The following is a 26,143-nucleotide window of genomic DNA, read 5'->3' on the forward strand; positions in this document are numbered from 1 at the left end:
TGTGTTGCCATGGAGTAACAGTCGACAACCTATTTTGGATCTGATAACCTGTCACCGCTCATAAGAGGTTCAAATGTCTGTTAAGGGTCTCAGAGCTGTGACATGTGAGAGAGGAAATGGTTATGTTTTAACTTTCATTAACTTTCCCCTCATTCATTCTCACACCCCTTTATTCTTCCCTTGACATGCACAGTCACATCTCTCTCCCTCTGGGTGCTCCTGCACGACGCCGCTCTGTCGAGTTATTCAGACATTTGCTACAGAGTTGAATGTTTTTTGATAGATGTTTTTTATTTTGGTGATATATTTTACGACCAAATACTGCGGGAACTAACAATCACCCCAGTCAAAACAGATGAACACAAACAAATCTCCAAAAACTCTTATTGTATTGTAGAAAACTGTCACGAGGAGGAGTCGGTGACAGCAGCAGCTGATGGGCCGCTGCTACCTGGGGGTTCTATGACTCCCCCAGCTCACTTTGGCAGAGTCACAACCTGACATACTTAGCTTACCTGGTAACCTGTCAGATACTCCTAACTCACCTGGTAAACCCACCAGTTAAACCTAGCACAACCAGGTTCACATTGGGGAGGGCGCAGACAGAAAGGCCATTATTGGAGCTGACGCGATGCCTTAATCTACATGTCAGAAAGGGCATGTCTGTTCTACATAATGTATGTTGTCCAATTAGAACTCCAGGTCCCAGCCGGACTCCTCGTCTGGGGGCGGGGCCTCGCTGTCATCGGGGAAGCAGTCAAAGTTTCTGGTGTCCAGTGGACCCTCCACCTGGGAAAGACGAGACACGGCTGAGTGTGTGTGTGTGTGTGTGTGTATATGTGTGTGTGTATTAACGTGTATACTCACAGTAGGAGTGAAAGGAGGGGCCAGAGTTGTCTGTCGGAGGCCCTCCCAATTGAAACCTTCAAACCACCTGAAGACAAATAAAAAAAGAATCACAGCTAGGACAACTAAACTCAGCTCTCGTTGTTGTATCACGATGACCGTGGCTGTGTCCAAAAATGGCACCCTAATTGAGGCAAAATAATCTGCATGGGAGCTGAAGAACAAAACGTCCTTTCAGAGAACGTAGCTATTTCTGTTCCATGCAGTCCTATTGGCTGGTAGGTCCAGCAGTCCTCGTCACCACGGTAACTCTTACTTGTGTTTCTGGATGTCCTTCACCCCATTCTTCTGGTTCCCCACCCTCTCAGATGGGTTGTCCCTGGGCAACACACATACACACACACACACACACACACAGTCACATATACACACTCTGCAGCAAGCACCATTTGATGAGGTCTCTATGCTCTGTGTTTGTGCGTGGTGTGTGTGGGTGTGTGTGTTTGTTTGTGTGGGCGTGTAACCTGCAGAGGCGTTTGATGAGGTTGGCAGCACTCTTGGAGATCTTCTTGGGGAACTCCACCATGTCGATTCCTCTCAGGATGATGTTATAGGTGTTCATAGGGTCAGAACCAGAGAACGGAGGACTGTAGAGGAGGTGGGGAGGGAGAGAGAGAGAGAGAGAGAAAGACAATCCCGGCATTGAGACCAATAAGAAGATCCCATCTCTGAGCGCGCGCGCACACACACACACACACACACACACACGCGGTGTACCTGCCGCTGAGCAGTTCATAGATGAGTATCCCCAGGGACCAGCAGTCTGCAGAGATGTCGTGTCCCTTGTTCAGGATGATCTCTGGGGCCACGTATTCTGGAGTCCCACAGAACGTCCACGTCTTCTGACCCAGACCCACCTTCTTAGCAAAGCCAAAGTCCACCTGATAGATAAACACGCACACTTAAATATGGTGCTTTTTGTTCTGTGTGTCTGCGCCCCGAGATTCAATCAACTGAAGACGAAGGAAAACCACACTGCCTGCTTATCCCGAAAACTCTATGCCGCGTCAGAGGTGTTTGTGCGTGAACTAGTACCAGTTTGGCGTATCCTCGTTGGTCCAGTATGATGTTCTCAGGTTTGAGGTCTCTGTAGATGATGCCTCGAACATGGAGGAAGGCCAGAGCCTCTACAACACAGCCTGTATAGAACCGTGTGGTGCCGTCCTCAAACGAACCCCTAGAAGAGTCAGATGAACATGTTTAGGCCCATAGATGATCCAGGGGTGCTCAGACTATCAACCGCGACTCTATTGATATGTAACAATTTGCCAGGGCGAGGGTTCTGGTTCGGGTTGAACTGGGAGGTGGACGTGAAGCTAGGGTTAGGTTGTGGGTTGTGGTTGAGGGTTAGAGTTGAACCGGGATGTGGGCATGACGCTAGGGTTAGTTGATAGCTGGCTGAGCAGTTTGTGTACAGTCAGGTTTCATTTGGAGTCGTTCTAGACCTACACACACACCTGGCACTCAGTAGAGTCCACAGTTCTCCTCCCAGACAGGCCTCCTGCAGCATGTACAGATACTTAGAGTCCCTAAACGTCCGATACAACCTGGACAAGGACACACAGCGTCAGTGTGTGTGTGTGTGTGTGTGTGCGTAATTGTCAGTGAAGTGGCTGTGTGGTGTGTGTGTGTGTGTGTTTGTGTGTGTGTGTACCGGACGGTGAAGGGGCCGTGTGCGTCCATCATGATGCGTCTCTCTGAGAGGATGTGGCCCTGTTGGCTGGTGTCCAGAATGTGACGCTTCTTCAGAACCTTCATAGCAAACGTCCTGCTGGTGTCACTCTTCAACTGCACCTGAACACACACACACACACACACACACACACACACACACACACATTATACATATTAAAACACACACAGGCGTTGCACACACACACAGTCCTGTTAGCGCACACACGTTATACACACACTCGCACCCACCAGTTCGACGCGACTGAAGCCTCCAATTCCGAGGGTGCAGATGACGTGGAAATCGTTGAGAGACACGCTGGAGAAAAACACTGCCTCTGCCTCCAACCTGGAGACGGAGGGGGGTCAATCAATTGCCCAATATCTTCTCACTGAAACTAGCGAGTCTGTGTGGTTGGATATATCACAAACTAAATGTACTAAACTTAGTTTGGGTGAAACAAGAGAAAGGAGGATCGAAAGAAGAGAATTCAGAGGTGTAGCGACACTTACTTGGCCTTGAGCTCGTCACTCTCGTTGTGTCTGCTGCTGTCGTCATCAAGCCCTCCTATCAGCTGCATGAACGACCTGGAACAGGGGAGGGGTTAGGGTTACACAACCCCGCATCTACCAATGAAGAAGGGTTCAGTTACACACACACACACCACAGGAGGTTGGTGGCGCCTTAATTGGGGAGGACGGGCTCATAGTGATGACCGGAGTGGAATGGTCAACTCATCGAACACGTGGTTTCCATGTGTTTGACACGGTCTCATTTACTCCATTCCAGCCATTATTTTGAGCCATCCTCCCCTCAGCAGCCTCCTGTGGTACACACACACACACACACACACACACACACACACACACACACACACACACACACTCTTGCTTTCTCCCCCCAGGGGTCTCTCACTCTCTGTCCACGACCAGACAGGTCACTCCCCCTACTGCTGTGACACTGGCCGTACGAACATCCTCCCTGGGGAGAGAGAGAAATATTTATTAATTCATTCATTATAAACATAAATAAGCAGTCATCTTTATTATTTTCCTTTGCAAAACACAACTCTACTCTAATCCTATGAGACTATATGTTTACTTAGGCAATTGGTTGGTGTGTTTGGTTGTTCTCTAAAGCTGCTGGTTGTTGTTTGGTTGTTAGAGGTGTTGTTTGGTTGTTAAAGGTGTGTTTGGTTGTTAGAGGGGAGTGTTTGGTTGTTCTCTAAAGCTGCTTGTTGTTGTTTGGTTGTTAGTGGTGTTGTTTGGTTGTTAGAGGAGTTGTTTAGTTGTTAGAGGTGTGTTTGGTTGTTAGAGGTGTGTTTGGTTGTTCTCTAAAGCTGTTTGTTGTTGTTTGGTTGTTAGTGGTGTTGTTTGGTTGTTAGAGGTGTTTTTTGGTTGTTCTCTAAAGCTGCTTGTTGTTGTTTGGTTGTTAGAGGTGTGTTTGGTTGTTAGAGGTGTTGTTTGGTTGTTCTCTAAAGCTGCTGGTTGTTGTTTGGTTGTTAGAGGTGTGTTTGGTTGTTAGAGGTGTTTTTTGGTTGTTCTCTAAAGCTGCTGGTTGTTGTTTGGTTGTTAGAGGTGTTGTTTGGTTGTTAGTGGTGTTGTTTGGTTGTTAGAGGTGTGTTTGGTTGTTCTCTAAAGCTGTTTGTTGTTGTTTGGTTGTTAGTGGTGTTGTTTGGTTGTTAGAGGTGTTTTTTGGTTGTTCTCTAAAGCTGCTTGTTGTTGTTTGGTTGTTAGAGGTGTGTTTGGTTGTTAGAGGTGTGTTTGGTTGTTCTCTAAAGCTGCTTGTTGTTGTTTGGTTGTTAGAGGTGTGTTTTTGGTTGTTCTCTAAAGCTGCTGGTTGTTGTTTGGTTGTTAGAGGTGTTGTTTGGTTGTTAGAGGGGAGTGTTTGGTTGTTCTCTAAAGCTGCTGGTTGTTGTTTGGTTGTTAGAGGTGTTTTTTGGTTGTTAGAGGTGTGTTTGGTTGTTAGAGGGGAGTGTTTGGTTGTTCTCTAAAGCTGCTTGTTGTTGTTTGGTTGTTAGAGGTGTTGTTTGGTTGTTAGAGGAGTTGTTTAGTTGTTAGTGGTGTGTTTGGTTGTTCTCTAAAGTTGCTGGTTGTTGTTTGGCTGTTAGAGGTGTTGTTTGGTTGTTAGAGGTGTTGTTTGGTTGTTAGAGGTGTGTTTGGTTGTTCTCTAAAGCTGCTTGTTGTTGTTTGGTTTAGAGGCGTTGTTTGGTTGTTAGAGGTGTTATTTGGTTGTTAGAGGTGTTGTTTGGTTGTTAGAGGGGAGTGTTTGGTTGTTCTCTAAAGCTGCTTGTTGTTGTTTGGTTGTTAGAGGTGTGTTTGGTTGTTCTCTCATAGCTGCTTTTTGTTGTTTGGTTGTTAGAGGTGCTGTTGTCTCACCCTTTTAGCGCCTGCTCTCCAAACCAGTCCCCCCTAGAGAGTGTGGTCAGAAACTCTGGCTCCTCATTGGATGATTTCTGTTGCGTGACCTTTACCTGAGCGCAGACAGGAGAGACAAGAAAAAAAGGGGGGAGAGGAGAGGGGAAGAGAGAGGAAGTTATTGGGAGGAAGTCTGTGAACTTAAATTATGATTATTACTGGTATGTTTTAATTGCATTACTGATTGTGTCCACATGGTGGCAGTGTGATTGTGATTTTATACACTTCTCTCCTCCACCTCCTCTTCCTCACCTGTCCTTCGCTGATGATGAAGAAGGTGTCTCCTGTGGCGCCCTGCCTGATGATGTAATCACCTTCACTGTAGTGAGTCTGAGCGAGAGAGAGATAGATAGATAGAGAGAGGGAGAAAGAGAGATGAGGAAAGGGAGTGGGAGAGGATAAGGGAGAGGGAGAGAGACAGAGGACAGCAGAGGAGGAGAGAGAGAGGTGGGGAGCAGGAGAGGACAAGGGAGGGGGAAAGAGAAAGAACAGCAGAATAGGAGAGAGAGAGGTGGGCAGAGAGACAAAGGGAGAGAGTGAAAGATGAAGGGAGGGAAGATGGAGAGAGAGGACAGCAAGGGAAAAGAGAGAGAGGGGCATGGCTCTCAGACAGAAGCACTTTCCCACAGAAAGGAGAAACAGTCTGCGTGTCTCTAAAAGCTGGAAGGCATGTGACTATGGCAGTATGCAGTTAACACACACACACATGCAAGTGCCCTCACGCACACACACGAACACACAAACTCTTAAAACAAATCCACACTGACTGTCACCACCAGCTGCTCTCCATCTGACCATGCTTGTGTGTGTGTGTGTGTGTGTGTGTGTGTGTGTGTGTGTGTGTGTGTGTGTGTGTGCACTCCTCACCTCCTCCAGAACATCAGCTACCTTACTAAGAACGTCCTCAGGCAACGACTGAAAGGAGGGAACACTGACAGAAAGAGAAAGAGAGGGAGAGAGAGAGAGATGGAGAGAGAACAACAACATGCTTGCCAAAATCAATTGTGTGAATAATAATAATTTGAAAATACGTGACTAGGGTTGCAAAGGGAGGGTATATTACTTGAAACTTTCTAAGTTTACCAGTAAACTACTAGAATTTTGGTAACTTTCAAGAATTTCATGTAATTTATTACAAAACATCTAGTGGCCATTTGGGGTACTTCAGATTATCTCAGGTGTTTGTAATTATCTCTGGCCCTCTGCGTGGACTTAGAATATAGAATATAGAATATAGAATATAGAATATAGAATATAGAATATAGAATAAAAGAATATATCAAATAATCAAAAAAGATGATTTTAAAATAAAACATAGAGTGGCGAAGCTGTAATACATTATTTTAAATATAAACCATCAACTTAGTGAATACCATTTAATATGAGGGTTTCAGCACTTTATTGTCCCTCAGATGAAATCGTGGAGAGGAATGTGTATCTGTCTCCGTCCGTCCATCCGCTCGTACGTTAGTTACACGCGATAAGGACACGGTTATAAAACATGAATAATATAAATACTTATTTAAAAAAATAGTTATTTTAGTGTACATTTCCAAAATTACCATAGATTACCTGTTAAATACCAAAATGACAGAGTATTCCAGTAACTTTGGTAAATGACTTGTAGCTTTGCAACCCTAGACGTGACAGAAGCTAGCGAACATTCTGTGTTCTGTGGCTACTGAATCTTAATCTTCTGTCTATTCAACTAGGCTCACAGAAGTCTGCATAGCTGCAGAATAAAGAGTGTGTTCCAAGCAGAAGCGAACCGTGCTTGTGTGTGTGTGTGCGTGCGTGCCTGTGTTTGTGTGTGTGTGTGTGTGTGGGTGCGTGCGTGCGTGCGTGCGTGCCTGTGTTTGTGTGTGTGCGGGTGCGTGCGTGCGTGCCTGTGTTTGTGTGTGTGTGTGGGTGCGTGCGTGCCTGTGTTTGTGTGTGGGTGCGTGCCTGTGTTTGTGTGTGTGTGTGTGTGTGTGTGTGTGTGTGTGTGTGGGTGCATGCGTGTGTGCGTGCGTGCCTGTGCCTGTGTTTGTGTTTGTGTGTGTGTGTGTGGGTGCGTGCGTGCGTGCGTGCGTGCCTGTGTTTGTGTGTTTGTGTGTGTGTTACCTGCGGAGGAACTCCATATACTGGGAGTGTTTAATGAGTCCAGTCCTCATCATGATGGTCTGGAAACCCTGTCTGTTTATCGCCCACAGCTTAATGTCCGTCAGAGCTGGAGGGAGAAATGGAGAGCGAGAAAGACAGAGGAAGAAAGAGGGAGAGGAGAAAGAGAGGGGGAGAGAGAGAGAAGAGAGGGGGACAGAAAGGCAGAGAGAAGGGTTCAGAGAGAGATATGAGGAAGTGGAGAGGGGTGAAAGAAGAGCAGGACAATTTCAATGAATTTCAAAGCCTCCATATTCACACCTACTGCTCACAGGAACACTCTCCATCCCGTTCAACACACACAAAAAAAGACGATAATATGATTCAATCCTTTAGCAAGTAGCCAGTAGAGGGAATCTCAATGAAAGACTTACATACACAAACAATCAGAGAGATGCAGGCCCTGCGTGCGTGTGTGTGTGTGTGGTTGCAAAAGGAATGAACAGGGCACAGTTTCAAGGTCTCGCTCCTTTTCTCTCACACACATTTACAACCACACGTACTGCGCACTTTATGAAAAACATACACACACAATAATACACGGACAAAAGTACACACGCAGTCACGTGCAACAACACGCGGCAGCACAGTACACATAGCAGTTGATAGGAAATGCCATTATCTCAACAGTTCTCCTTCTAGAGATGAGAGCCTTCACATTCCCACTCTAATTATCTGCTATAACACACACACACACACACACACACACACACACACACACACACACACACACAGTTTCTCTCTATTCTAATAAGAGGGTAATTATATAGATTATATTTATATATATACACATTTCACCTCCTCCTGCAGCCCCTCACAGACCCTGTCCTCACCCCCTCCGCCCACACCACACATGTTCACTACCTGTCAATCAACTCCGATGATGGAGAGAGACAGAGACATGAGGAAGAATGATTCAAGAACACATGGTCCAATCAAAAGACTTGCGGGTGTGGAAAGAGGAGAGGACAGAGGAGGGGAAAGGATGGGGGAGAGATGCTAAAGGAGAGGGACTGAGAAAGCAGTCAGAGGAGTTGTTTCTTTTCCTATTCACATCTCTCTCTCCCTCCCTCTCTCACTCAGCAGACCAATAACTGCCTGACCCTGAATAGCATTGTACAGTAAACACTTCACCACTCAGAGAGAGAGGGACAAAAAAAGAAGAAAGAGTAGAAGATGTCAGAGGATGATTTGTGAACTGCGGAGGTGGTCACATACTCACGCACACACACACACACAGGCAGGCAGCCTACTGACAGGACTGGCATATTATAGCCCAAATCAGACAGTCACCGCCTACAGAGTGTGTGTGTGTGTGTGTGTGTGTTTTTCAATTATTACTGTATCTCTCTGCTGAAATTAAATAAATACTTTTAGCACAGCGTAGATCTGACACCACGCCTCACCCCAATCACTTAGCCTAAACACATGCATACACACACACACACACACACACACACACACACACACACACACACACACACACACACACACGTCTGACACCAAATCTCACTTCAATCCATCAGACTAAACGTCAGTGGCAGAGAGGAGGATGAAGAAATTACAAAAACAATTCCTAATCCTGAACTCAATCAAATAAGTGTGTGTGTGTCTTACCTAAAATAGCAGCGATGTGTGTGTGTGTTACCTGTAACAGTAGCAGTCCTGGTACAGTTGTAGAGGATGGCCAGTTCTCCAAAGACCTTCCCGGGATCGATGGTGCACAGCTTCTGTTCCCCTTTAGTCACCTCCACCTTTCCCTCTACACACACACAACCACACACACTCAGGCACGCACATAAACAACATTACATCATCAAACCTGCCTGAACTGAACAGAACTCCCCAACCATTCACAGATACAGTTGAAGTCAGAAGTTTACATACATTTAGGTTGGAGTCATTAAAACTCGTTTTTTAACCACTCCACAAATTTCTTGTTAACAAACTTTTGGCAAGTCAGTTAGGACATCTACTTCGTGCCTGACACAAGTCATTTTTCCAACAATTGTTAACAGACAGATTATTTCACTATAATTCACTGTATCACAATTCCAGTGGGTCAGATGTTTACATACACTAAGTTGACTGTGCCTTTAAACAGATTAGAAAATTCCAGAAAATTATGCCACGGATTTAGAAGCTTCTGAAACACCTGTGGATGTATTTCCAGGCCTACCTTCAAACACAGTCCCTCTTTGCTTGACATCATGGCAAAATGAAAAGAAATCAGCCAAGACCTCAGAAAAAAAATTGTAGACCTCCACAAGTCTGGTTCATCCTTGGAACAATGTCCAAATGCCTGAAGGTACCACGTTCATCTTTAAAAACAATAGTACTCAAGTATAAACACCATGGGACCACGCAGCCGTCATACCGCTCAGGAAGGAGACACGTTTTGTCTCCTAGAGATTAACGTTCTTTGGTGCGAAAAGTGCCATTCAATCCCAGAACAATAGCAAATAACCTTGTGATGATGGTGGAGGAAACAGGTACAAAAGTATCAGTTCGCAACTGCACATGGGGACAAAGATCGTACTTTTTGGAGAAATGTCCTCTGGTAACAAAAATAGAACTGTTTGGCCTTAATGACCATTGTTATGTTTGGAGGAAAAAGGGTGAGGCTTGCAAGCCAAAGCACACCATTGCAACCGTGAAGCATGGGGGTGGCAGCATCATGTTGTGTGGGTGCTTTGGTGCAGGAGGGACTGGTGCGCTTCACAAAATCTATGGCATCATGGGGCAGGAAAATTATGTAGATATATTGAAGCAAGATCTCAAGACATCAGTCAGGAAGTTAAAGCTTGGTCGCAAATGGATCTTCCAAATGGACAATGACCCCAAGCATACGGAGGAATGGGCCAAAATTCACCCAACTTATTGTGGGATGCTTGTGGAAGGCTACCCGAAACGTTTGACCCAAATTAAATAATTTAAATGCAATGCTACCAAATACTAATTGAGTCTATGTAAACTTCTGACCCACTCGTAATGCGATGAAAGAAATAAAAGCTGAAATAAATCATTCTCTTTAATATTATTCTGACATTTCACATTCTTAAAATAAAGTGGTGATCCTAACTGACCTAAGACTGGGAATTTTTACTAGGATTAAATGTCAGGAATAGTGAAAAACTGAGTTTAAATGTATTTGGCTAAGGTGTATGTAAAACGTCTGACTTCAACTGTAAAGGACTGCATTAATATTAATAATCTCTTCATGGTAATACATACTCTCTAGATGGATGTTTACCAAAGTGAATGGACTGTATAATCAACATGGTCTAGTTGTCTGTGTCTGTGTGTGTGTGAATGAGAAACAGAGAGAGAGACAAAGAGACTCTGGTAAAAAGAGAGAGGACAGATTAGATATTTTTCAGAGGAGAGGAGTCGAGGTGTCAGGAACAGATGTTTCAAAGCGCCTGAGAGAGCAAGAAGTGTGTGTGTGTGTGTGTGACCTGTCTGCCTCTGCTACAGTGAGCTCACTGTATGATATCACCTGATATATATAGTATAATCAAAGATTCTTATAACTAAACCAAGATAGACCACAGCCTGTTGTTTCAAATGGGAGCAATGAGCCATAGATGGCAGAACAAGCAAGGAGGTGGGCAGAGCCAAACACGAGCTAATGAGATCCTATTGGCGTTTTCTAGCATTTGGGGAACTCGTACTCTAAAGTGCGCGTGTGCAGTAACTCAATTCACATTTCCACAAAGGGTAAAGTCTAAAGAATGTAGTCCACTCTGTTTGTAACAAATTGTAGTTTTGGGAACAGAGAACTGTATTGAGATCAAATGTTTGATGAGTAAATTAGCAGAATGTCTGGCAAAATCCATCTTGTTCCATCATCTCCCACTGCCGGCCACTGGGCTTCCTCTCACTACCATATTTGGTAGTGAAACACCAACCGGATGCTTCACATTTATACATTCTGTGAAATATCTGTCTCATTGTGGTATTATCTGTCCCTCCCTTGCCTCCCCTTTCGCCTAGACTGTCATAACTTCTCTCCTATCTACTTCCCTCCCCCCTTCCTCTCTCACAGTCTCGCCCTCCTCTCTTTCACCCTCGCTCCCTCCATCTCTCACCCTCCCTCCCTCCACCTCTCACCCTCTCTCGCCTTCTCGCTCACCCTCCCTCCCCCTTCTCTCTATCCCTCGTCATTGCCCTATTTTCCCCCGTCCTCTCTTTCGCTTCATCCCTCCCTCCTCCCCATCCCTCCACCTCCCTCCATGCCTCTCACCCTCCAGCACATAGACCAGAGATCCGTCGTCTCCCTCTTGTATGACACAGCAGCCCCGGGCCAGACGAGTGGGATGCATACAGTCAACTATGGTCTGAATCTACAGAGTGAGAGTGAGAGAGACATAGAGAAAGAGACAAAGAGAGAGAGACAAAGCAAGAGACCCGTTAATAAAAATATAGCACTTGTTTCATTAAATTGAGAGAGAAAGAGAGAGTATGTGAGAGAGAGGGGGGGGGATAAATAATTGGATATCTAAGAATAGACAGTGAGAGTAGCAGTAGTACCACAGTAATACTATACAGTTGTAGTAATACTAGTACCTGTCCCTGCTCCAGGTGTTTCATGAATTCATTCTCCAACAGAGCTCTATGGATCAGCTCTCTAGACCTGTACACATGTACAGAGACAGGATCAGTGTGTGTGTGTGTGTGTGTGTGTGTGTGTGTGTGTGTGTGTGTGTGTGTGTGTGTGTGTGTGTGCGTGTGCGTGTGCGTGTACTCACTCTTCACTCTTGCTGTAGTTGGTGAGTGTGACGTGTGCGAGTTGGGCAGGGTCCAGGGCTGTGGGTTCTGCTGATATTGCCTGTCTCTTAGTCCTCTGCGGCTCATCAGGCACTGGTGGGGACAGCCCGGGTCCTGACAGACACCCATTTTGGTCAGGCTTTACCTCAGCGAGCTAACACAGTCTTGTGGCAGTTAGGAGACCGCGTTCAACCCCAATCTGTCACATTAGCCGTGAGAGTGATGGCTCACAGGTTCATGCCTAACTACCCTTGAATTCACATGAACACCTCCAGGTGCATTATGACTGGTCTGGTACCCTGTGTTGTTTTCCGTTTCCCCTAGGTCTGTGTTGTATTAGAGGTGCATGTTCATGTCATGTAAGGGTGTAACGAGTAGCACCTACCTGTGTTCTCTGTGCTCCCAGTGGCCCCTGCGTGTTGAGGAGCGTTGCGATGGCGGTCCAGTTCTGTCTGCAGCTGTCGGATGAGATCATCCTTGGTGTCCAGCTCCAACTCCAGCTCATCTATCAGACTGTCTCTCTGGCGGAGCTCCTCGATCTTCAGCTGCAGTGCAAACTGCAAGTCCCTCAAAGTACCCATAGCCCTGATATGCACATTACATGCAGGAGGAAAGGCAGTCAGACAGAGGCACACACACAGGAATGGGGAATAAAGAGTTTCACTAGTGAGTTTTGGGGACTCCACCACATGCTGAATTCATTATTGCTTAATCCACACAAACACAGTGAAATACAATAACCATGTGCACATGCAGGTTACTATAAAACGGAAATATCTAACACACATAAACCACTTACTGATACTTTGGGAATGTCGCGTTAATGCAGCAAAAATACATTTGAAGATGTAAAACATGTTGTCTTACCTGTCCAAGCGCTTGTCTGGGTGTAAGTGAAGAAGATGCGCGTACCGACTGCTAATGCTGCACTCACAGTTATGTGCCGATCTCCAATCTCATCGTGTGTAAATTGATTTATAGCTGATGTGAAAATCAAACAGGACAGGCTAATCGAAATGAGACTGCGACGAATGTTAATTAAAAACGGAAGTTTTAAAGGTGTATAAAGACACTTCAGATCATGAAGATAGACATACCAACCAGACACATTCTCTCCCTTTGCCGGTTGCGCTCGAGTGAAGAGCCGATCGCTCAAATTACAATTTCTAGAGTATTCAATGTAGCCATACGCGGAGCTGTGCGCGCGTGTCCATTGGCATACAAATGTATATATATATTTTACATAAACGTATGGGTGATTAGTTTACATCATTTAAATAATATCCTTAACAACATACATATTGGATTCACATGTTTTGCCTGAGATGTGTCAAGCTCAATATGTTGAATAGGTCTATTGCTAATAAGATTGTTAACAACTTTTACAACTTTTTTTTATGTAGACAAATCCATGTTACGTTTTTTGTATATGTAAAAACAACTTTATTCATCAACCGTGACGAATCTCCACATCAGATTGTAAATCTATATTTGTTGCATCCAGACGAATCTGCGGTCGCCACATCTTGATTTACTTAGAAGAAAAACCATCATGGCGGCGCCCTGCACGGAAAACAATCACAAGCAAGGCAAATTGGAATTGTATCCTATGTACTCCACATAAGACGTCAATATGACGGTTATTGACATTAACGCTTGGTCGTAAATTGCCTCTTTAATATTGTATGCATATTTTGATAATTTAGCATGAATCAGTGAAAACTTCCTTGACAGTCCCGCAGTGTACTAGACGTCCCGTTTCCATCAAGTCGCGAGGCGTCCATCGCGCTCCAGTCCCTCTCCCCAGACCGTGAGCCCCGGAAAGGAGGCATCAGCAAGGAGCTCACGGTGTCCGGCTGCACGCTGTCTGTGTGAGTGTCTATTGTGTGTTCGCGTGTACTACCACCAAGTGTAATCAATGGTGGAAGTGTGTATGGTGGTACCACTGTATACGAGGTTGTTAAGTTGTATCATACTGACCGTCCATGTGAATCTATCTCCTGTCTCTTCCATCCCTCTTTCCATTAGGAGGTGGAGAGCTGATGAGGCCCGTATTCTGCGTGTCTCTGTGGGGTCGTTTATGGACCACCTCTCCCTTGTGATGGAGACCATGGAGGCCTTTGGACCCCCTGTCTCTGTGACCACACAAACCGTCAGCTCTACGATGACATGATGACCAGAGGGAAAGAAGAGAAACCCAGGATGAGCTGTAATGATCCCCAGTACAGAGGGACACCCGTGTCCCAATTTCCATCATTCTATTCAAATAAGGGAACTGGAACAAAAAACAACAGAAGTACAAGTGCTTTTTATTTAGACACATAGGAATTGCCTCATTTCAGTGACATATGGATAGACTATTTCTTTGTTTAGATTTGTCTATGTATTCATTTGGTTGTATTGTGGAATAAACTTTCTATTTTTCAAAATGAATGTGTTTTACATCAGTGTGATTGCACGAAACATTAGGAACACTTGCTCTTTCCGTGAGACTAACCAGGTGAAAGCTATGATCCTTTATCGATGTCACTTGTTAAAGCCACTTCAGTGTAGAGGAAGGAGACCAGTTAAAGAAGGATTTCTAAGCCTCGAGACCACTGAGATATGGATTTTGAATGCGTGCCATTCAGAGGGTGAATTGGCAAGACTAAATATAAGTGCCTTTGTATGGGGAGTAGGTGCAAGGTGTACTGGTTTGAGTTGGTCAAGAACTGCAACGCTGTCAGGTTTTTCCACGCATCTGTATCAAGAATGGTCCACCACCCGAAGGACATCCAGCCAACTTGACAACTGTGGGAGTCAACATGGGCCAGCAACACCGTGGAATGCTTAACACTTTGTCGAGTCCAAATCCCAACTAATTGAGGCTGTTCTGAGGGCAAAATGTGCAACTCAATAATAGGGAAGCTGTTCCTAATGTTTGGTACATTGTGTAGTTCATTTCAAACATTGTCACAGATTAGAATTACATTTAGAGCAGTGGGCCCTGCAGGTCCAATAATTTAACTAAAGAAAGACAACTGACATATTTCCATAAAGTAAACATTTATTTGTTTACAGTGGAGAAAGAGCATATTCAACAAAAGATGACAGTTGAAGTAGGAGTTGTGCTAAAAAAAAATCATCACATAGGACTAAGGATTTTTGTTAATTGGTTTAAGAACATGTTCATTTCTGTTACATGAATATAGAGCGACACTAGTTGGTGTAGATCGGCAGATTTAAGATAACAGTGGAATGAAAGTCTGGCCTGGGACTACTGTTAGCGCAGAGGACATCCCAAATCAACACTTAGACCCAATTTCTTTCCCTAGACACTTCGAGAGAGAGCCGCCCAGACCTGACAAGTGGTGTAAAATAACATGGCAGAAACTATTGTAGTACTATACTGCTTACACAAATCAGATATGTTTAGATTTATTAGGGGCCTTGAGGTTAGGTTTGACTTTGGACTCAAGAATTTACAGCCAATGTACAGGGACATAGTCGTGTGTAGTATGGATATGGCAACAAAAACAAGAAATGTACAGAACTTAATACAAGATAAAAAGGAGAACAGAACCTAAACGCAGAACTGATACTGCCGAGGGTTGCTGTTGGGTTGACCGAATTTCGGTGCACACCTTTGTATTCTAATTGCAGATTGACTTTCAATGCATCTGGTTAGCTTATCACTCTCTACACAACGATTTAAAACACTAAATAATTGAAGAGAACTGGCTCAACGAGAAACAAGTCTAAGAAAAGGTCTAGGGTTGACAAAGTTTGGCAACATAAGAACTGCAGAAAAATAACACATATACATACATACGAGATCTGCCACAGTAATACTTGTCATGAGATGAAAGGCACAGAGCGAGTCGAGTAGGTACAAATTTCTCCTTAACACTGACACAGGCTTCTAATCCCTCCAATGGTGAAGGTTAGGTTCTGTGGAAAACAGGAATCTGATCCTAGATCTGTAGTTAAGGAGAATGTCTACCTGGATCACAAACAGACAGATGAGCAGTCTGTACCTCAGTATTATAGAAAGGAACAATTAAAACCATAACAAAAGACAAGAAAACATCATTAGAAATCATTATAATAGGAGCATCATGATTGTATTTTCCATAGTAGCAATGATTCTTCTACCTTGTTAAAAAGTGATGCTGTGCAACAGGGGCTTTCTCTCCTTCCTGTCGGCCAGGTCGCCACTAGAGACAGGGACTTAAGAAAAATAAGTGTTTCCTTTTTTTCTCTCTTTTTATCTGGAGTCTTCTGTAGCTGACTGAGGGGAGAGGACTGGGGGCATCGACTGGGGGTGTGTCCCCGGGCACTCTCCTCGGGGTGCATCTCAATCTCCCCTCGACTCATCTTCATCTGCACTGGTGTGAGAACACAGGAAGGCTGTGTGGGAGACGGCCTCCGAATTAGCCTCACCTGTCCCAGTCTTTCACACCAGTGCAGAGGAGGTAAAAGAGACCAGGAGAATTGTTGAGCTGCACCCCATGGTCTTCCTGGTCCCCTCTATCCATCCGTCGTTGGTTGGTCTCAGCAGGAGCAGCCGTCGCTGGGGTCGGCGGGCCGGTCGTCTCTCAGTTTGATCTGGTCTGGGAAGTCATACGTCTCCACCTCTGACTCCTACAGACACACAAAGCACGGGATTACACACAGCCACAAAGTGTGCACAAATCAGAAGTACAAGAATTCTACCCCCCCCAAAAACAATATTCCTCTTTGATGACACAGTGTTTGACTATGACGTCATGAGTTCCACAGCAACCTCAGTGAACCAGTCTAACAGGTGTTTCCCAGCCAGGGAGAGAAAGGGGGTTTCTGAACAGCTGGAGGCACTCTGCCTACAGGTTTACCTGTGGCTGCTTGAGTCTATATTTCATGTGTGTACCTGTTTAAGGGCATTGCGGGCAATGGTCTGGAATGCTTGGTCTACGTTGATGGCCTCCTTGGCGCTGGTCTCAAAGTAGGGGATGCTGCTCTTACTGGCACACCAGGCCTGGGCACGTTTTGTCGTCACCTACACAACAGAAGATTATTAATGCCATTGTCTCATACATACTTCCTCATTTTACATGGAACAACCTGTGGCATATAGTCATCCTTTTAGCACGTACCAACACACGGGTGTGTAATCATTCTACAGTGGTTCCTGCAGCGTACGCTCAAACTAGAACACTTATTTAGAACGTCCTAGTTACAATGTGAGCATTTTGTCTTTACAGCATTATGTCCTCAATGTGAGCATTTTGTCTTTACAGCATTATGTCCTCAATGTGAGCATTTTGTCTTTACAGCATTATGTCCTCAATGTGAGCATTTTGTCTTTACAGCATTATGTCCTCAATGTGAGCATTTTGTCTTTACAGCATTATGTCCTCAATGTGAGCATTTTGTCTTTACAGCATTATGTCCTCAATGTGAGCATTTTGTCTTTACAGCATTATGTCCTCAATGTGAGCATTTTGTCTTTACAGCATTATGTCCTCAATGTGAGCATTTTGTCTTTACAGCATTATGTCCTCAATGTGAGCATTTTGTCTTTACAGCATTATGTCCTCAATGTGAGCATTTTGTCTTTACAGCATTATGTCCTCAATGTGAGCATTTTGTCTTTACAGCATTATGTCCTCAATGTGAGCATTTTGTCTTTACAGCATTATGTCCTCAATGTGAGCATTTTGTCTTTACAGCATTATGTCCTCAATGTGAGCATTTTGTCTTTACAGCATTATGTCCTCAATGTGAGCATTTTGTCTTTACAGCATTATGTCCTCAATGTGAGCATTTTGTCTTTACAGCATTATGTCCTCAATGTGAGCATTTTGTCTTTACAGCATTATGTCCTCAATGTGAGCATTTTGTCTTTACAGCATTATGTCCTCAATGTGAGCATTTTGTCTTTACAGCATTATGTCCTCAATGTGAGCATTTTGTCTTTACAGCATTATGTCCTCAATGTGAGCATTTTGTCTTTACAGCATTATGTCCTCAATGTGAGCATTTTGTCTTTACAGCATTATGTCCTCAATGTGAGCATTTTGTCTTTACAGCATTATGTCCTCAATGTGAGCATTTTGTCTTTACAGCATTATGTCCTCAATGTGAGCATTTTGTCTTTACAGCATTATGTCCTCAATGTGAGCATTTTGTCTTTACAGCATTATGTCCTCAATGTGAGCATTTTGTCTTTACAGCATTATGTCCTCAATGTGAGCATTTTGTCTTTACAGCATTATGTCCTCAATGTGAGCATTTTGTCTTTACAGCATTATGTCCTCAATGTGAGCATTTTGTCTTTACAGCATTATGTCCTCAATGTGAGCATTTTGTCTTTACAGCATTATGTCCTCAATGTGAGCATTTTGTCTTTACAGCATTATGTCCTTAATGTGAGCATTTTGTCTTTACAGCATTATGTCCTCAATGTGAGCATTTTGTCTTTACAGCATTATGTCCTCAATGTGAGCATTTTGTCTTTACAGCATTATGTCCTCAATGTGAGCATTTTGTCTTTACAGCATTATGTCCTTAATGTGAGCATTTTGTCTTTACAGCATTATGTCCTCAATGTGAGCATTTTGTCTTTACAGCATTATGTCCTTAATGTGAGCATTTTGTCTTTACAGCATTATGTCCTCAATGTGAGCATTTTGTCTTTACAGCATTATGTCCTCAATGTGAGCATTTTGTCTTTACAGCATTATGTCCTTAATGTGAGCATTTTGTCTTTACAGCATTATGTCCTCAATGTGAGCATTTTGTCTTTACAGCATTATGTCCTCAATGTGAGCATTTTGTCTTTACAGCATTATGTCCTCAATGTGAGCATTTTTTTTTGTTGGATGCAATGCTCAGACATTCACAGAAGTAGAGACAGCACAACACAATTCCCATCCAAAACGGGAACATTTTGGCTACATTAGTCGTAGCGCTAACTGAGGAAAGAGTAACCCCAACACAAGCAGTTATATTTAACCAACTCTCCTCTGACAGAAACCGTAATATGAATTAGCCAATAGTAATTACTATTTACAAGTCATCACACCACGGGGAACCTCACCAGTGATAGAAATAATTGAGTAAAACACTTTCAAGAAAGGTTACAAGAGCCATTTACCATCACTTCTGGAAGTTTACTCGAAAGATGAGTGAACCATCTCTTTACCACATTTTATTATTATTATTATAACATCTTTGGTCTGACAGACGTTTACGTGACAACCAGAATGCATTGCATGTCAACAAACATGGCACCACATATAGCTGGCAATTAGCTTAGCATTAGCTCACCATAATCAATACTTTTTTGAAGGTTGTACGACACACTAGAGGTCGACCGATTAATCGGAATGGACGATTAATTAGGGCCGATTTCAAGTTTTCATAACAATTGGAATTTTGGGGCACCGATTTGACATTTATTTTTATACCTTTATTTAACTAGACAAGTCAGTTAAGAACACATTCTTATTTTCAATGACGGCCTAGGAACGGTGGGTTAACTGCCTTGTTCAGGGGCAGAACTTTCACCTTGTCAGCTCGGGGGATCCAATCACGCAACCTTACAGTTAACGAGTCCAACGCAATAACGACCTGCCTCTCTCGTTGCACTCCACAAGGAGCCTGTTACGCGAATGCAGTAAGCCAAGGTGATATTACTAGATATTATCTAGCGTGTCCTGCGTTACATATAATCTGACTGAGCATACAAGCATACAAGTATCTAAGTATCTGACTAAGCTGTGGTAGGCAGAATCAGGCACGTAAACATTCATTCAAACAGCACTTTCGTGCGTTTTACCAGCAGCTCTTCGTTGTGCGCCAAGCATTGCACTGTTTATTACTTCAAGCCTATCAACTCCCGAGATGAGGCTGGTGTAACCGAAGTGAAATGGCTAGCTAGTTAGCGGGGTGCGCGCTAATAGCGTTTCAAACGTCACTCGCTCTGAGCCTTCTAGTGGTTGTTCCCCTTGCTCTGCATGGGTAAAGCTGCTTTGATGGTGGCTGTTGTCATTGTGTTGCTGGCTCGAGCCCAGGGAGGAGCGAGGAGAGGGACGGAAGCTATACTGTTACACTGGCAATACTAAAGTGCCTATTAGAACATCCAATAGTCAAAGGTTAATGAAATACAAATGATAGAGGGAAATAGTCTTATAATTCCTATAATAACTACAACCTAAAACTTCTTACCTGGGAATATTGAAGACTCATGTTAAAAGGAACCACCAGCTTTCATATGTTCTTATGTTCTGAGCAAGGAACTGAAACGTTAGCTTTCTTACATGGCACATATTGCACTTTTACGTTCTTCTCCAACACTTTGCTTTTGCATTATTAAAACCAAATTGAACATGTTTCATTATTTATTTGAGGCTAAATTAATTTTATTGATGTATTATATTAAGTTAAAATAAGTGTTCATTCAGTATTGTGATTATTACAAATAAAACTTTTAGTTTTAAATCGGCCGATTAATTGGTATCGGCTTTTTTGGTCCTCCAATAATCGGTATCGGCGTTGAAAAATCAGAATCGGTCGACCTCTACTACACACATTATAAGTGTCCATTATAATCTAAGCAAGAACAGGAATGCATTATTTGTCACCAGTGCTTGAAAATGTGAGTAACAGTTAAATACATTATGCTCCATACATACATACATACATACATACATACATACGGTGTGCTACAGTAGAAACGACAACGCGATATACAGTGAAAGGGCCGACATCTGTGTGAATTGATGCGTGGGCAGAACACGCCTCAATTCAAAATGTTATCAGAAAATAAAACTTGCTAGAAAATAACTTTAAAATGAACAAAACATAGCCTATAGATAATTAGCAGGCAGAGTGCCTTGGTTGGACCGGTCCTGTTGCGTAACAATCACATTTTGGAACAGTGAGTGCATTCTGACATCACGCCCATAAAAATGGAATAAACAGAATACATTTTTAAAAACTCACGCTAAGGTGACCGTTAGAGATATTTGAAACTCATGCATGAGAACGTTAAGGGATGTAGAAATCACAACAAACATTTGACCAAGTCTGACTCTGTACTGCCTACGCCCCACCACCTGCCTGTTCTGGCTCTCCAATGGACGGACACCGACATACCAACCTGTCTGTTCTCGAGGTCAATCTTGTTGCCTAGCACCACAAAGGGGAAGTTGTCTGGGTCTCTGGGGCTGGCCTGGATCAGGAACTCATCCCTCCAGCTGTCCAGTGTCTTGAAGGTGTTGGGCGCCGTGACATCATAGACCAGCACACAGCAGTCAGCGCCGCGGTAGAACGCCACGCCCAGAGACTGGAAACGCTCCTGCCCCGCCGTGTCCCAGATCTGACAGAAGAGAAGAGACGATGATTACCATGTTTTTGGCATTTTAGTATTTTGTTGTATCATTTTTAAAGGTGATTACACAGAGAGGGAGAGAAAAGGAGAGAGAGAGGGAGAGGATCAGAGTGAGGAGGAAAAAGAGAAAGAGTGAGGAAGGGGAGGAAACAGCAATTAAGATAAAATAGCATTTAATTGTCTGTTTTCATAGAAATGTGCCTTGCAACAAAAACTCTTTACAGGACATGGGTGTGGGAGAGAGGGAGGAAAGCGGGAGAGGGAAAGGGTGAGAGATGCGTAAGAGGTAATAAAGAGAGGGAAAGAGAGAATGAAACCATATGACTCGTCACAGAATGAGTTGCCCAATATCTGACTTAAACACACTATGACAAGCCAGCAGAGGTAAGCACTCATGACTAGCCTAATATTATAAACTGGGTGGTTCGAGCCCTGGATGCTGATTGGCTGACAGCCATGGTATATCAGACAGTATACCACGGGTATGACAAAACCGGTCTTTTTACTTCTGTAATTACACTTTCTAACCAGTTTATAATAGCAATAACGAACCTTGGGGGTTTGTGGTATATGACCAATATACCACGGCTAAGGGCTGTATCCAGGCACTCCACTTTGCATCATGCATAAGAACCGCCCTTAGCTGTGGTATATTGGACATATACCACACCCTCTCATGCCTTATTGCTTAAATATACCAGCACACACACGAGACGCACCTGCATGGTGACCAGCCTGTCGTCCACCATCACCTCCTTGGTGAGGAAGTCCGCTCCTATAGTGGCCTTGTACTGGTTACTGAACTTCTTATTTACATACTGGTTCATCAGAGAAGTCTTCCCTACCCTGGGAAGGAACACACACTTAGCTGCACATATAGAACTGTAGTGATTGAGGGTAACAGCCAGAGAAGGGCTTCAAAACCACTGACGACCTGCACAGCTACATGTGCCAGAAAGATCCTGACTTCTTGACAGAGGCTGTTGTACACTCGCATACAAGGGTGCTACAGAACCTATACACGTCTGTTGGGAATATCCAAAATGAGTGACATCTGGTTGTGTAAACACCATGACGATCTTCCGATCACTCACCCAGAGTCTCCGAGGATGATCACCTTCAGCAGCACCTTCTTACGGGAGGCCATCCTTCCCTGGGGATGTGACTCTTCTGAGAAGAGACAGACGGGACAACAGTCAACTAGCTGGATCTGGAACTGGTCGTCACGAAACAGTCGGCTTTTGGGTTCATTGCGATAACATCCTTATTTACACGGAACACAGACTTGTTAGTTGGGTTAAATGCGGAAGACATTTCAGTTGAATACATTCAGTTGGACAACTGACGAGGTATGGCACCCCTCAGGTCTCTATTATAACGAATGATTAATACCATGTTAAGTTCACAAATCCAAAACCCATCTTCCCTTTGCTAAGAACCGTTAGTAAATTAGCATACCATCTAGCTAAATATGTAGAAATCTAAATTGAAATGCAATAGACTGGCCATCTGGAAACCGTTAAACGGAATAGCGAGTCAAGACTTAATTAAGTAGGCCCAACTAAAATTGTGATCATATTAACTGTAGCTAATAACTAAAAAATCTGACCTTAATGTTACCAGGCTGGCACTATAGCCAGAATAGATTCTGACCCTACTCTTGCTTACAGCTGCACTGGGGTCAGATTAACTCATTCATAGACGCTAACTACCTTTAGCACTGAGAACAATGAGCCAGATGTTTCACCGAATGAATAAATCTGAAGCATCTGGTTAGCATTACCACTAGTCACCAAATATAGTGTTGAGAGGAAGCACAGTTGCCAGCTGTGGAAGAAGATGTGGATTTTGGCTGTCATTCTGCTAATTTTGTCATTGATGAAACATTTGATCTCAATACTGTTTTCTGTACTAGAATCTGTTACGAACAGACTGGACCAAGTTTTGTAGACTTTACCCTTTGCCAAAGTTTTACAATAATTGTGTTGTTTAGGAGTGCAAGGACGAATTGAGTTATTGCACCCGCACACTTCAGAGTTGGCATTCCCTAACAGAAATATGCAAATGCATGCTAGAACGGATCTCACTAGCTCATGCTTGGCTCTGTCCACCTCCTTGCTTGTTCTGCCCACTATAATGAATTTGCTTTCATTGGAAATGAGAGGCTGTGGTCCATCTTGGGTGAGTTATAAAAATCTTTGCCTTTAGCACCTATTGATGATAGTATCTTCTAGCTGGGGGAGCCCCAATGCTCATTCTGAACGTTAAAAATATATGAAACATGTCTCTCATCAGCGAGAAACAAAATGGCAAGAAGCTGCCATGCGAGGAATCGTAGGTGGCACGTTTGAGATAAAACTATCTTGTTCTGGATACCAGGTTTTGTTTTGAGGCGTTTTGACAGATGCTAATATGGCAAAAATTATGGCAAAAATTAATTAGCCAGCTAACCAACAACTGTAACGAGGTATTTGAGAAACAACAAGTGCTCATTGTGCAAATGTATTTATGTTTTCAATAAACACTGGAGACAAAATATAGTTTACATGTTGTGAATCTAAGCCCGCCTGTTTTGCCCCATAGTTGCACACACGTCGGTTTTGTTGCTAAACAACCAACACGTCTATAGGGTTATGGTTCCTACACAGTCATATTTCCATGTTACAGCATTTGTTTATGGAAAACAGCCTGAAGACAGAGGTATACCTGTGCTAATTAGCCATATGCGTCTCCGAACACCTGTGTTTAAATATAAGACTGAAGCCACAAATGTGTTGTCACTGAAAAATACTGTTGGTGGCAACTGTGTTAAACCCAGTTAAAACAGTAAGTGTATATTTTGCATTTGGGAAATTATTTTGATGTGATATGAAAGTTGAGTTGTTCCCAGAACCGTACCGCACTTGAGAATTAATTCACACTTAGATGGAGTGTTTGGCTGCCAAAGCCAATTCTCCTCTAAACAGAAATTGTAAGGTCTTTGGAGTATAAGGTAGGTAAACTGACCCCCTTCCGTACAAATGTGCCCAACCGCAGCATTCAAATGAGGCTACAAAGAAAACTAATGGGACTGTAGCGACTGTGTTGACGTCAAAACCTGGGGTGTGAACTACGTTTCTATTCAAGCGTTGATCGACATGGTAACGGCTCTGTAGTATTGGAGAAAAGTTTAAAAAACGGACCCTCCAACGTGTCATGTCGTAACATACAGCACGCATAGAGCAACTATTTCTGTCTTACAATCTCTCTCCACTAGGTGTAGCACTTCTCTCATTCTTACAAAAACAAGAAATGGACAGTGACATAAGGGGGATACCTAGTCATTTTTTGCATCATTATTGCATGCGATCATCATTCTCAAAGCCTTTGTTTACTTCTAAGATCACTTTAGCACCGCCCTAAAATCCGATTCAAATTCGACACAAATCTTCAAATAGGTATGTAATGACACATTATATAAACTCTTTATAGTGTTTTATTTGCATTTTAGAGGCGATAAGGTGATAAGTTGGACAGATCAAGTGAAAAAAAGCCGTTTTCCCACATGACATCTCTCCTTCTCACTACCACGCATTAGTTTCGCTTCCACACCCGCCATTTTTAAAAACGCCCGACGGGACTCATTGCCTTCTTGAATCGTGCAGAAACGGGCAGCGTTTAGGTCATGTAATTGATTCCGTTGGAAAGGGGAGAAATTGTGCTTTTACAATGGTATTGACATTACAGTTTACCTGGAAGTATTACGTTTTTGGGGCGCTAAAATAAGGACAGTTGTACGGACCAAGGCGATGTACAAAAGTGAGTGAGTTTACATTAAGGTAACCCTCTTTTAGTCCACAATTGAGCTAGGGTCAGACAGACTTCCTGATTAGAGACAGCTGAGTGGGCACAATGTATGGCTCGGAAAACCTACCTCAATCCAGGGATGAGAAATGAGTTTCTCCAAATTGTCCCATTATTCCAACTGTTGCACCGGAAAGACTGCTAGTTTTTAATAAACTGCCGTTTGTCCTCATGCTAACTAGCAGTAGCCACAGCAGCCATTATGGAATGGCACGTTGCATTTAACAACAAAGGAGCTGATTGGCTAACACTGACATTCCAAAATGGCATCTGCTACCTAGCATGATGACAAGGGCAGTTTTCCGAGAAAACTATGAGTAGTTCAATCTTCTCATTGTGATGGTTAGGATAATGAGACAATTCGGAGTATAATGCATTTCTCATCCCTGGATTGAGGTACCTTTTCTGAGCCTTAATCTCGCACTGGCTCCGCTGTGTCTTAATCCAAACAGGAAGACGGTCAGACCCCAGTGCAAGTGTAAGCAAAAATAGGGTCGGAATCTATTCTGGCTAGCAGGCAGTGTATGCGAACTAGCCATCTGCTGACTGGTCACGCTGCACTGCCGACTATCAAGAACTGTCAAACAGCTAGGCTAACGGCTCATGTTGATTGATGCCAACCAAGTACGCAGATATACGACAAAATCGTTAGCTAACTTTACTCATTTATCATCGAAATACTAGCTAGCTAGCTAACGTTATGTGGACTGTCACAGAAAACAATGTTCAAACGTTAGCGAGCTAGCTAGTGTAAGAATATAAATAAATAAATAAATACAAATTGTGGACCAGTTAACGTTACCTGTTCAATAGTCAAGCGACGATGTTACGGCACCAGGACAATTTTTTTAACAACTTAAGTCCCTCGAAGTCAGTTTTTCCGGGATCACTTACTATTTTTCAAGAAGTGAAAGTGGAAAAATCTAACCAACTGACGTTAGCTAGCTTGATAAAGTCTTGTCCTAGCTAAGAACATCCGCTTTTTGTTACGCTGTTGCTCAATATGGCAGTCACGAGGGGTTGACGTGTCCCCAGGTCGAA

The 26,143-nt window shown here is 43.4% G+C and overlaps 3 protein-coding genes across 3 annotated transcripts; 1 reads left to right on the forward strand and 2 right to left on the reverse strand.

Moving 5' to 3' along the window:
• Positions 1–266: 266 nt before the first annotated feature.
• Positions 267–12,902, reverse strand: LOC139388028 (cGMP-dependent protein kinase 1-like). The gene is made up of 21 exons (XM_071134521.1): positions 12,772–12,902; positions 12,290–12,489; positions 11,886–12,018; positions 11,704–11,770; positions 11,381–11,480; positions 8,783–8,896; positions 7,099–7,204; positions 5,863–5,926; positions 5,248–5,325; positions 4,957–5,051; positions 3,494–3,559; positions 3,091–3,165; positions 2,830–2,926; positions 2,561–2,700; positions 2,364–2,453; positions 1,942–2,083; positions 1,624–1,787; positions 1,371–1,493; positions 1,163–1,225; positions 868–934; positions 267–789 (listed from the first exon to the last, which is right to left on the reverse strand). The coding sequence occupies exons 2-21, from the start codon at positions 12,483–12,485 to the stop codon at positions 691–693; spliced, it is 2,079 nt and encodes a 692-aa protein (XP_070990622.1). The 5' UTR covers positions 12,486–12,489; positions 12,772–12,902; the 3' UTR covers positions 267–690.
• A 519-nt stretch (positions 12,903–13,421) lies between these two features.
• On the forward strand, positions 13,422–14,333 carry LOC139387942 (L antigen family member 3-like). Its single transcript, XM_071134340.1, has 3 exons — positions 13,422–13,506; positions 13,647–13,775; positions 13,933–14,333. Exons 1-3 carry the CDS (start codon positions 13,457–13,459, stop codon positions 14,075–14,077), a joined length of 324 nt encoding a protein of 107 aa, XP_070990441.1. The 5' UTR covers positions 13,422–13,456; the 3' UTR covers positions 14,078–14,333.
• Positions 14,334–14,932: 599 nt separating this feature from the next.
• Positions 14,933–26,134, reverse strand: LOC139387941 (ras-related protein rab7-like). The gene is made up of 6 exons (XM_071134339.1): positions 25,905–26,134; positions 22,354–22,429; positions 21,979–22,105; positions 21,029–21,247; positions 16,793–16,921; positions 14,933–16,527 (listed from the first exon to the last, which is right to left on the reverse strand). The coding sequence occupies exons 2-6, from the start codon at positions 22,404–22,406 to the stop codon at positions 16,438–16,440; spliced, it is 618 nt and encodes a 205-aa protein (XP_070990440.1). The 5' UTR covers positions 22,407–22,429; positions 25,905–26,134; the 3' UTR covers positions 14,933–16,437.
• Between the last annotated feature and the right edge of the window lie 9 nt (positions 26,135–26,143).

The sequence above is a fragment of the Oncorhynchus clarkii genome, chromosome 29 (genome assembly GCF_045791955.1).
Source record: "Oncorhynchus clarkii lewisi isolate Uvic-CL-2024 chromosome 29, UVic_Ocla_1.0, whole genome shotgun sequence".
Classification (NCBI taxonomy): domain Eukaryota; kingdom Metazoa; phylum Chordata; class Actinopteri; order Salmoniformes; family Salmonidae; genus Oncorhynchus; species Oncorhynchus clarkii.

Coding starts and splice junctions, on each gene's coding strand:
- LOC139388028 (XM_071134521.1), bottom strand. CDS start 12,485: ATGGGTACTTTGAGGGACTTGCAGTTTGCACTGCAGCTGAAGATCGAG. Junction 2,701..2,829: donor GCTTCAGTCGCGTCGAACTG/GTGGGTGCGAGT, acceptor GTGTGTGTTCAG/GTGCAGTTGAAGAGTGACAC. Junction 790..867: donor CCCCTCCTTTCACTCCTACT/GTGAGTATACAC, acceptor CGTCTTTCCCAG/GTGGAGGGTCCACTGGACAC.
- LOC139387941 (XM_071134339.1), bottom strand. CDS start 22,406: ATGGCCTCCCGTAAGAAGGTGCTGCTGAAGGTGATCATCCTCGGAGAC. Junction 21,248..21,978: donor ACAGGCTGGTCACCATGCAG/GTGCGTCTCGTG, acceptor CTCTTCTGTCAG/ATCTGGGACACGGCGGGGCA. Junction 16,922..21,028: donor TTGACCTCGAGAACAGACAG/GTTGGTATGTCG, acceptor TCTGTTGTGTAG/GTGACGACAAAACGTGCCCA.
- LOC139387942 (XM_071134340.1), top strand. CDS start 13,457: ATGGCGGCGCCCTGCACGGAAAACAATCACAAGCAAGGCAAATTGGAA. Junction 13,507..13,646: donor AAGCAAGGCAAATTGGAATT/GTATCCTATGTA, acceptor ACAGTCCCGCAG/TGTACTAGACGTCCCGTTTC. Junction 13,776..13,932: donor TCCGGCTGCACGCTGTCTGT/GTGAGTGTCTAT, acceptor TCTTTCCATTAG/GAGGTGGAGAGCTGATGAGG.